Source organism: Typha angustifolia, chromosome 5 (assembly GCF_048772165.1).
Source record: "Typha angustifolia cultivar Huaian chromosome 5, ASM4877216v1, whole genome shotgun sequence".
Taxonomy (NCBI): domain Eukaryota; kingdom Viridiplantae; phylum Streptophyta; class Magnoliopsida; order Poales; family Typhaceae; genus Typha; species Typha angustifolia.
In genome coordinates, this window is record NC_133243.1 from 7,715,719 (window position 1) to 7,725,482 (window position 9,764).

Here is a 9,764-nt window from a genome sequence, read left to right on the forward strand (position 1 = left end):
GATACAAGTATAAATATGGGAGAACTTCAGTTAAAAAAGAGCATAAGCCAACTAGATTCTGGAGCAAATTGAGATAATTAACAGAACATTTGGTCTACAATGGAACATATTGTGTTCTTTCTATAATACTAGTCTTCTGCCAAGGTCGGCAGATTAATATGGCTCTAGTAAGCAAAGCACAAAAATGGACAGCTATGGAGACGAAACAAAGCAATCTCTGATTCTGGTCCATTGTAGCCATAAATTTTCCCATGCTACAAACTTGGCTGTGAAATTCTTTTGCTGGAAAGCACCACAAAGAAGAGCTCAGCTGTCTTCCTCGTCGTCGTCGTCCTCTTCGTCGTCGTCTTGTTCTCCATCTTCACCTTCCGTTCCCTTTGACACAAGAAAAAGAGAAGTTGGATCACCAGTATGTCAAAATTGTCATGAGCAATGTATGATAACATACGACAACTAATAACTTGTCAAGCATCAACAGTGCTTAACATAGAAGAAAAAGAGTAGCAATAATATTGACACAACAGTCAAATAGAAGCTATTGAGTGGTCCCAAAGCACTAAAGATGATTTTTAGTGCATCTAGATTTGATAGATGGTATAGAGTAATAAGAAGCAGAACAATGCACTATAAATTTAATTCAAAATTTACATCTTTACCTACTTGATTATACATAGAACTCAGTATGCGCAGTTATGGAACAAAAAATGAAGCCGAACACTAGATCTATTGAGTCTGTAAACCACAGATGATAACGTAAACCCTAAAAAATACCATGATGAAAAGGTGGCTTATGAATTATGAATGTAACATTAGTATGTTACTGTCAACTGGAAAACCAAAATAGTTGCCAATGCAAGATCTCCTCAGAAGATTGAGGATGCAGAACATTAGGCCAAAGATCAGCCAAAGCAAAATCTAGCCAAGTTAAATGAGGAAGGGCCAGAAGTCCTGTCATTTTGGGCTTTCTTATAGAAATTACAGAAAGATGACCCCACATAGTAATTTCTTAAAATATGAAGTAATAATGTAATACAAGATTTAATTTCCTCAACTTTCAGTCATGTCCATTTGCGGAAAGTATTCTGTGAAGATAATATCAAGAAACACAAAGGTGATTACAGCTCCATCACAATTTTGGCAAAATAAGAGTTTTAGTTCTTAACATTATTTCAGAAAACGGCGTCCCTGGCATTTCTTACATTAAGAGAGAACAATCTAACAATTTGCTGATATTTTCTTTCGAACTACCAATCAGTACATAACTTGCTTTTTTCAACTTATATGTCAAAATCTTGAAAAACTCTAAAATCTATCGGACATTAGGGAAATTAAGCAGTCAGTTTGTCGCTCCACAATTCAGATTCTTCCACTCAATAATCCCATCTCTTTCCAAAGTAGATAATGTCAAGCTTCCACATTGCTCATCAAAATCTCATTCAAATGCATTAGTTTCAGAAAGAAAAAAAAAAGAGCTTGTTTAAAGTTCCTTGCAATGATTATGGAACATGGGAAAATCCTTCCAACATATAGGAGGTGAACCACATAAGAGATACAAAAGGAATAAACCTCTTGTAGTTATATGTAGAATCTAAATGATAAGGCCTTTACCTCTTCTTCGTCCTCATCCCCATCAAAATCCTCCTCATCAGCTTCCTACACCATTAAAACATTTTTTAAAGAAAAGAATCAGTCTTCATCAAAGACAAAACCTTGGAAGTAAAAAAATCCAATAGCATAATAACAGAAGCATCAATACTTACATTGTTAAAATACTTCAAAGGATTGGGCCACAAATCTTCCTTGATTATCTCAGCCACCTGCAAATGCACATGTTAGGATATTTTATAACAAACTAGAGAGGATAGGCTTCTACCATTTGATTTATCTACTTGAAGTATTACACAAAATAGAAAAATGACAAACGACAAGAAAATATAATCTCATGATAGAACAGAATAATCAATGCATCACTTCCAACTTTTGGGACAAGCAAATAGTGGGACAAACAATCATAACTTTTGTACTCTTGCCATTTTACGGTTTTACCTCATCTGTCACTCCATCTGCAAGACTCTTCTGTTGTGTTTCGCTGAACCAGCTAAAGAAACTGCACCAAAGAATCAAAAACGATCAAGGAAAAAAAAACAAAAGTGCAAGAAAACCATCTACCCACTTCATCTACTTAGAGCTATTCAGTATTGTTGCATTATAGGTGTTGAGAAGGGGAGAAACCAACGAAGTTTCGATGTTCATTTTTGGTCAATTGAGTTTCTGGTTAGTTAACGGCTCGACATTATTTCCAATTCTTTCTAACAAATAGCAATAGAATATCTACAAATTAAGTATTGTGAAGGCTTCTTGATATAAAATCTGACCTTATAGAGAGATCAGCATATGCAGTTAGAAGTATCAAGCTTATGGCCAAGAGTCAGAATAGAATATCCACAATCATTAAGAAGACATTATCCGAATTGAAAAATGATTCAGACATAGATACAGAAGAAGATAGAACTCAACCAGAACAAACTGAACAAATTCGGTACGCCAATTGCCATTTAGCTAATAAGGTTGCGGATATTGAAGTTCCAGAAGCTAAAACAGTTGTTTAATTCCTTATGAAAAGATGAAGGAACAAAAATTAAGGATTGTTCTTGCCAGTAATGGTGTGAAACAACATACAGAAGGTACAAGGTTGTCCTAGTGTGATGCTGATGACATGCTGCTCCTACAATTCATATCATCTATTGTCGGCACTGGTCAGCATGGAATTTCATATTTACAATAGAAACAAGACTCAAAAGTGAACATATTGCACTAATAATAACATAAAGAGAAAAATAGTCAACCTTTCCTCTGTAAGTGGACGCTTATTGCCCTTCTTCTCATGAGAATTGCCATTCGGTATTTCCTTTATAGAGAAAGAAATTATTAGAATATTCTTCAGATATGAAGGTTTATTGACTAAAAAAAGCATATCCTAGGAAAGCCCTTACCACACCCTCCTTCCACTTAATTGTTGTACCATTAATATTAGTTGTTCCTTCCTCTGTGAAGGAGTATGTCTTTATAAGCTTTGTGTCTTCAAAGTAGGGGTTAGGCGAGAAGTTCTATAAATTGAAGACACCATATTAATACAAGAGTAAAATAATACACAGCGGAAGACTTAATTAATGAGAAAACATGTCCTTGAGTAGAAAGAACTCACAAATATAATGGAATAGCCTGATTTCACATCTTTACAATCTTCAACATCTAATGAAACCAAGTATTTGAAAATCTACATCAAAACAATGGAATTTCAGCACTGAACATTTTAAGAAGGCGGATCACAAAGTCCAGATAACTCATAAAGAGAATCCATAAGTATTGAATAAAAGAGAGAATAGCCATGGCTCATGATGGAAGAGATTCCGAAAGCCCACAATATTAATCTTCATACTAAAGCATCTTTGAGCAACAGAAGCACACATACCTTTTGGTCCTCCTCAGTTAGAAGATCACTAAGAGCAGGATGACTGAGGAACTAGAGAGACAATGCACCAAAAACAATTAAAGAATAAAATAAAAATGTTCAAAAGGAAACTATACAGGTAAGAAATGAACTAGAATGAAAGTGAAGTAGATTCAAACCGCAGTTAGCCAGAAATCTGGGATAGATTGGATAATTTCATTTCGTCTTATGTAGACAGGTCTTCGAATCTCATTATATTTTTGTTCCACCTCTAAAACTTTATCACTTGCTTCCTCGTTAACCTAATTGTACCAAATAAAATCAGCCAAAGGTGGAAGAGTTAAGCTAAAAAAACGTTAAATGCATAAACAAAGCATTTACTTCAGGAACTGATACCAGTGTCTGACAATAACTAACTTCACAAAAAGTGCCACAACATTTCATGATGGCAATGTCCAACATAAAAATGCTATCTCATTTGCTATAACATTTATCATAAAAATGGCACAACTTTAAGCCCCCCGATGGAAAAGCTGATATATGCACAAGTTTCACTGTTCCAAATCTAGCATTAACATTAGAAGTTCAAGACAATAAGGGACACTCAAAAGATAAGGTGGAAAAATGGCAAATAAGAAAAGGAAGACAGATAGCCATGATAATGCTCCAAGTGACATGTTCAAGGTAGCATTCACAGCTCAGTTCAACAGTAAGACGCTTCCTAACAGTAAATTTGAACGGAATCCTTTTGGGACATCTATATACTATTCATTGTTTTCTCCAAGGAGATACAATCTAGTCCCTCAATTCTCTATTAGCACATACATAAATATCGGGAAATTGAGGAAAAGATTATTTGACGAACAATTAACACCTCCCTTTCAAACCTAAGAACATGGATTATCACATTTTCCTATCCATAATAAATTAGTATCACTCACCTACAACTAATAAGAATATCTCCAAGAAGAAAGAAAACACAAAATGTAGATCTAAAAGCTACAATACCCCCCAAGAAAAGTAAGGAGATCACAAAAGAGAAATCCTTACTGCTAACAATCAGACACCGAAATTCAAAAACCAGAACACCTTTTAAACTTATACATAGACCGAGAACAATGGATTTCCATAAACAGCACAAATTATGAAAAAATTAAGAGAAAAATACGACCAAAATGAGTAGGGAAGTTAGGACAAAAAGATATATCACCTTCTCAAGCTCATCCTGTATCTCCTGTAGTTTCTCAATGGATAGCACGAGCTCCCCGTCGACGTGATCTGCTTCCTCCTCCGCGACCTTCGACTTCTTCCCCTTGTCCGCCACCATCTTCCTCTCTGATCTCCTCTAACCCTAACACTAACCCTGAGCCTTTCCCCACGAGAGGCGGATTAGAGAGCAACGGAGGCTAAAACCAATCGAAGGGTTTTAGCCACCGGCGTGAGAGAGAGAGGGTGGGAGAGAGAGGGTGGGAGAGAGAGGGAAAGGCGAGACCTTTGTAAAACCAAGGACTAAACTTTGCTATTTATAGTCCTAGTTTGCCCTCGATGATGCGAGAATTCTCGGTAAGACTACCGCGTACTCCGCATGACATGATCCGGGAGATCCTTGCCGTCCATCTCGTTTGGCATCTCGTGATAGGTTTCATCTTGCGATTGGGCCCCACAAAGTAGCATTGGGGTTAATTGTGGGAGATATCCAAAACCCTAACCCTAGAGCATGCTCCTGACTGTTGGATTGTTCTTCCCAAAAAGAGCAGCTCATGGATGGTTCTGATGGATTTGATGCCTTAATTATATTACGGATAATTACACTAACACCCCTTAATATTACCAATTTTCCTTTATATCATATATAACGAGCTATGAAAAATCTTTCATCTCATCATAATGGTATGAACAAAAAAGATATTTAAGGATCACTTTGTTCTCAACTTATTCTCTTTCTTTCTCTAAAATAAGAGTAGATCGATTCCTATAAAATTTGACACTATTTGTTTAATGAAAATAACAAACAAAATAGTCATTTTGGGGGTTAATATGTTACGGAAAATAAATGAAGTAGTGCGAGGAAATATGCAACAATTCTAAAGGTCTAGGAACAATTATTATTATGTTAATACGATACTTATCACTATTAAGTAGCCTATCTAATATAGAATCCTAAACTGCATGGAGATTTACTAATAGGTATCAATGAGAAATTATTTCATTCAAGAAGAAATCATCCACATAACATTCCTGAATATATGCTGAAGAGCTAATCTTCCCCTGGTTAAGATGGACACATCTCTTGCAAATCCTCAACTTGGAGCACTAAGATTTTATTTCTTGATACAAGCTCTATTAGCAGTGCTATCATTTTTTTTAATATAGTTTTTCTTTATGATGCATTGGCAAAAAAATTGTCATATTTTCAATTGGACACCTCCATGCTAACTCTAGAAATTAGGTATAACTCCTAGGGTACATTCACCTTAACAAGTTCTTTCTACCATTGAACTGTTTCTAGTACACTGGTGAGAAAAGAATTAGATGATGAAATGCTATTGACATGTCTTAATTTATACATTGTCTTTTATTCAAGCAGACAAATGCTACAATATCAGTTCTGCAAATCTCACAGTTTATAGTACATCAACTTTCATCAAATAATTTAAGAGCGATTAAGAAGCACTGCAGATGTGATAAACTGATCTGATTACTCAAGCATGTGCTTGTTTAGAACTTACAATTTGTACAAAGTGGAGATACATAAAACAAAGTAGAAGTCTTGGTTATACCCAATAGACTCACTATATTCTGGTATTGCTTCACAACCGACGTAAAAAAAAAGAAATTTCTATAAACTGTAGTCAGAAAAATGAAGCTGCTCACTGCTCAGGAATTGATAACACAAGGTTCCAGTAAATAGGAAATTGTCATTCATCAAGTTTTAATCCGCTTTGATAGGTCGCGCCTCCAATCCCCCTTCCTTTCTATTCTCAAGAGTGTACGGCATGTATGTTCCAAGAATTTTGTCCCATGTAACGAAGAAGGGCTGTGAGAAGTTGTACTTGTTACCATAGAGTTGGTGGTGAATGTCATGATATGCACTGTTGTTCTGGAAGAGTGCATGGAATAGATTCCCAGGAAGCCACAGTCCACAGTGATCATCCACTGTCTTGATGGTAGCAAAAGAGAAGAAGAAGATAGCAGTTCGAGGAGTCATACCAGAGGTAAGAAAAGAAAGAACACCCCCAATTGTGTCCAAAATCAGACCCTCTAGAGGGTGATTATAAAGAGCTCCAAAGGCATAAGGGACTACAAGGGAGTGATGCTTGGAATGTAAGTGCTTGTATAAGAACTTGTTGATGTGCATATATCTGTGCATGAAGTACTGCCATGTATCCATAACCAACATTGCAATCACAAATTGTACAGCAATCACAGTGGCGGATGGCTGTTGTGGTTTGGTAGCACTGTCATCACCTACAAACTACACAGAAAACATCATAAGTCACACTAGCTTTTGAATATTCTAGCATCTCAAATTTGAGAAACCTCGTCTTATAATCATGCTACTAATACAACAGCATCACAAGGATTTGAGTTAAGTTTCCTACAGTAGCCTGGCTTTTACGTATTTTGACCGCTGATCTTAGTAGGTTTTTCTCTTGTTGTGGCAATTGATTAGTGCTATCATTTTCTTTTATGAAATAAACAGTTTCTTACAACGAGAGCTTAAAATAAGGTCCACATTTTATCCAGTAGAGTAATTACATTCTACCAAATAGTTGAAAGGCCACAACAACAGTTTAGGAATATCATCAATAGCAGTAAAGTGCTTAAAATAGAATAACACAAATGGAGAATCAAATCACTCCTACACAAGACAAAAATCAAATAACCGTGACTCACAGCTAATATGGTTAATAATAAAGAATCAAAAGTAACAACCAAAGCCCTATGTCATGCTGGTGAGTACTGATCACAATGCAGCAAGCTTATATTTCTCAAATAGTTCCATAAATCTCCCAGTATATGGTTGAAAAATTCCGGACAAGTATAGTTACCTTGAATAAAAGAAGGGAGACAATGATTTGAAATGCCTGTTGAACAAGAACACCTTTTACGACTGTTCCTCTGGACACAATGTTCTTCACATTCTCATCTCCCTTTGGGTGCAACCGATAATCCTCGAAGCCCTCCAACATTACATATATTCCAGAATATATCCAATAAACAGCGATTGGAACAAAGGTTCCCAATAACTCATCTGACACAGCAAAGGCCATCTTGAATCCTCTAAATAATTGACAGACCTGCGGTATCAATAAAACTTATAGCCTCCAGCACTAAGTTCTGCAAACAAGAATAGAGTAATCAAGGAAAATTTGGTATGAAGGTTTGTTAGCCTTTTTCCCCCCAATAAAAGCATAAGAAAACACAAGTTATTACCATGTAACTAACAGACATAACAAATAATTGCAATCAACACAAGCTGGCAGTAAGCATCCACAGATGATTATGTGAGATTTTATTGATATGGTTGTAACATGTCTATATGCACATATAGGGAGGATATCACCTGATTTTAAAAAGAAAAGGCACTATATAGAGCTGAATAAAGAAGAAGGAATAGTTGCTAAGTACATCTTGATATTTATGGTTGTAAATTCTGCAAATCATTACAAAAAACCCAGCTTAAACAGAGGGCTTTTGTAAGCCTTCGGGGCTTCTCTTGGCAACAATTTCTAGTGCAGTAAACAAAATTACAAGATAAAGAAGTCACGACTTTTTCAACAAAAGAAGGATTTTTTTAGCTGAAGAACACACAGTTTACCCAAGTACCACTGATCTATACCGCAGATCAGGGTTACAAGAACTAAATCATCAAGGGCACCATTAAATAAGTGAAAGAACTTCCCAATCTTCGTAAGGCAGCCAAAAATCCTACACCTTTGAGCACATTAATTGGAAAATTTCCCATCCAACCTAAGATTAACCTTCAAAATTTAGCAAATTCCATCCAATCTAAGGCCAAAATCCACACACAAAAAAAGAGGAGACCCAGATTCGCGGAAGCGCAAATTGACAACTTCCCACAACAAAATCACACAGGCAAAGGGAACCCAAAACAGCGATCTTTTCCTATAACATGGCACGAATAATTTACCCAAGAACCCAGATGGGAGAATAACTTCTCCAAATAGAAGGGAGGATAAGCACCTTCGGGGGGAGGCCTCGGTTCTCTTCGTAATTCTTTTGCTACTTCTCCGCAGTCCACCACATGGAGGCTGTCTCTGTCTCTCTCTTATTCATATAAGAAAAATAAAAAAAATATCCGAGAAGGAATAAGTCTCCTTATCCGGGCGCAGACCGACGACTTTATCCTGCCGTAATCGAGAATCCAAATAGAGGAAACCACATCGGTAGTTCCGCGCCGGCTTGACTATTCTAATCGGTTTTCCATCGCTTTTCTTGCAGCAATTGGAATTTAATGCGAGGTTTTAATTTTTTTTTTAATCTTTTTTTTGGTGGGGTTGGGGGGGGGGGGGGGGGGGCAATAGGATTAGGTTGGACATGGAATAATATTGCTAGCTAATTAATGGTGTCATGTTTATATCCAGAATTATTTCAAGCAATTGTAGTGGATCAGGCTCAACCTGTTTTAAGTTATGGACTTTTCTTCTCCGCTCCGGATTCGAATTTAATTTTAGCGATAATTAGGTTATATGGGGACCTAAATCTAGTTGGGCATGGGGGGTACTATGGACCACATCTGGATGAGTCTGGTTTGACCTAATCAACTCTTTGGTTGAGCTATTATGATGATTTGTCTTGCAAGTTCATGTCTTCTTTTTATTCTTTTCTTTAATTTTTTGATTAGTTTGTAGTCTTGGAGCAGACAAAGAAGCTTTAGAAAGCAGCCACACCCAAGTGTTGCTTTTTTGCACATCTTTTAATACAATGTCAAAAGGATAAAGCTATCAATTGGTGGGAAGTATGAGTTGGGCTTCTTTGGCTTAATAGAAGCTCAGTCTTTGATAAAGTATGAGAACTGCATGTGATTATGTGTAACATTAATCAGATGAGAGAACAATTAAAGTGGAGATGGCCTGCAAAGAGAAAGGAAGAAGAAATAAAGAGATGGGGAATTTAGATTGGTTCCTCTTTGAATCTTTGAATGGAGGCTCACTCAGGCTTCTCACCAGGTAAAAAAGTTGGGAGGTTGGATAAGAAATTATGAATCAAAAGCATGAAGAAACTCATACAAATGTTTTTGTTTTCCCTGTTTCAAAACAAAAAATAAAAGGGAATTTCTAAAGGAGGG

General features: G+C 36.4%; 2 protein-coding genes across 4 annotated transcripts; both read right to left on the bottom strand.

Moving 5' to 3' along the window:
* Positions 1–56: 56 nt before the first annotated feature.
* Positions 57–4,941, bottom strand: LOC140760524 (NAP1-related protein 2-like). The gene is made up of 10 exons (XM_073097524.1): positions 4,662–4,941; positions 3,631–3,753; positions 3,473–3,523; positions 3,206–3,277; positions 2,994–3,107; positions 2,847–2,908; positions 2,047–2,107; positions 1,761–1,817; positions 1,609–1,653; positions 57–375 (listed from the first exon to the last, which is right to left on the bottom strand). Exons 1-10 carry the CDS (start codon positions 4,776–4,778, stop codon positions 307–309), a joined length of 771 nt encoding a protein of 256 aa, XP_072953625.1. The 5' UTR covers positions 4,779–4,941; the 3' UTR covers positions 57–306.
* Positions 4,942–6,131: 1,190 nt separating this feature from the next.
* Positions 6,132–8,813, bottom strand: LOC140759925 (sphinganine C4-monooxygenase 1-like). Of its 3 annotated transcripts, none has more exons than XM_073096635.1 (3): positions 8,660–8,813; positions 7,504–7,792; positions 6,132–6,926 (listed from the first exon to the last, which is right to left on the bottom strand). In XM_073096635.1, exons 2-3 carry the CDS (start codon positions 7,723–7,725, stop codon positions 6,384–6,386), a joined length of 765 nt encoding a protein of 254 aa, XP_072952736.1. In that variant the 5' UTR covers positions 7,726–7,792; positions 8,660–8,813; the 3' UTR covers positions 6,132–6,383. The 3 variants fall into 3 exon arrangements, with proteins under 3 accessions (XP_072952736.1, XP_072952738.1, XP_072952737.1); XM_073096637.1 differs by having other exon boundaries at positions 7,504–7,752; positions 8,660–8,807; XM_073096636.1 differs by having other exon boundaries at positions 8,607–8,728.
* Between the last annotated feature and the right edge of the window lie 951 nt (positions 8,814–9,764).

Excerpts from the sequence above, each read along its gene's own strand:
- LOC140760524 (XM_073097524.1), bottom strand. The coding sequence starts at position 4,778 with ATGGTGGCGGACAAGGGGAAGAAGTCGAAGGTCGCGGAGGAGGAAGCA. Across the intron at positions 3,524-3,630 it reads CAGATTTCTGGCTAACTGCG|TTCCTCAGTCATCCTGCTCT; the intron begins GTTTGAATCTAC and ends TTGTCTCTCTAG. Across the intron at positions 1,654-1,760 it reads CTTTGAAGTATTTTAACAAT|GAAGCTGATGAGGAGGATTT; the intron begins GTAAGTATTGAT and ends TTAATGGTGTAG.
- LOC140759925 (XM_073096635.1), bottom strand. The coding sequence starts at position 7,725 with ATGGCCTTTGCTGTGTCAGATGAGTTATTGGGAACCTTTGTTCCAATC. Across the intron at positions 6,927-7,503 it reads TCTCCCTTCTTTTATTCAAG|TTTGTAGGTGATGACAGTGC; the intron begins GTAACTATACTT and ends TTTTCTGTGTAG.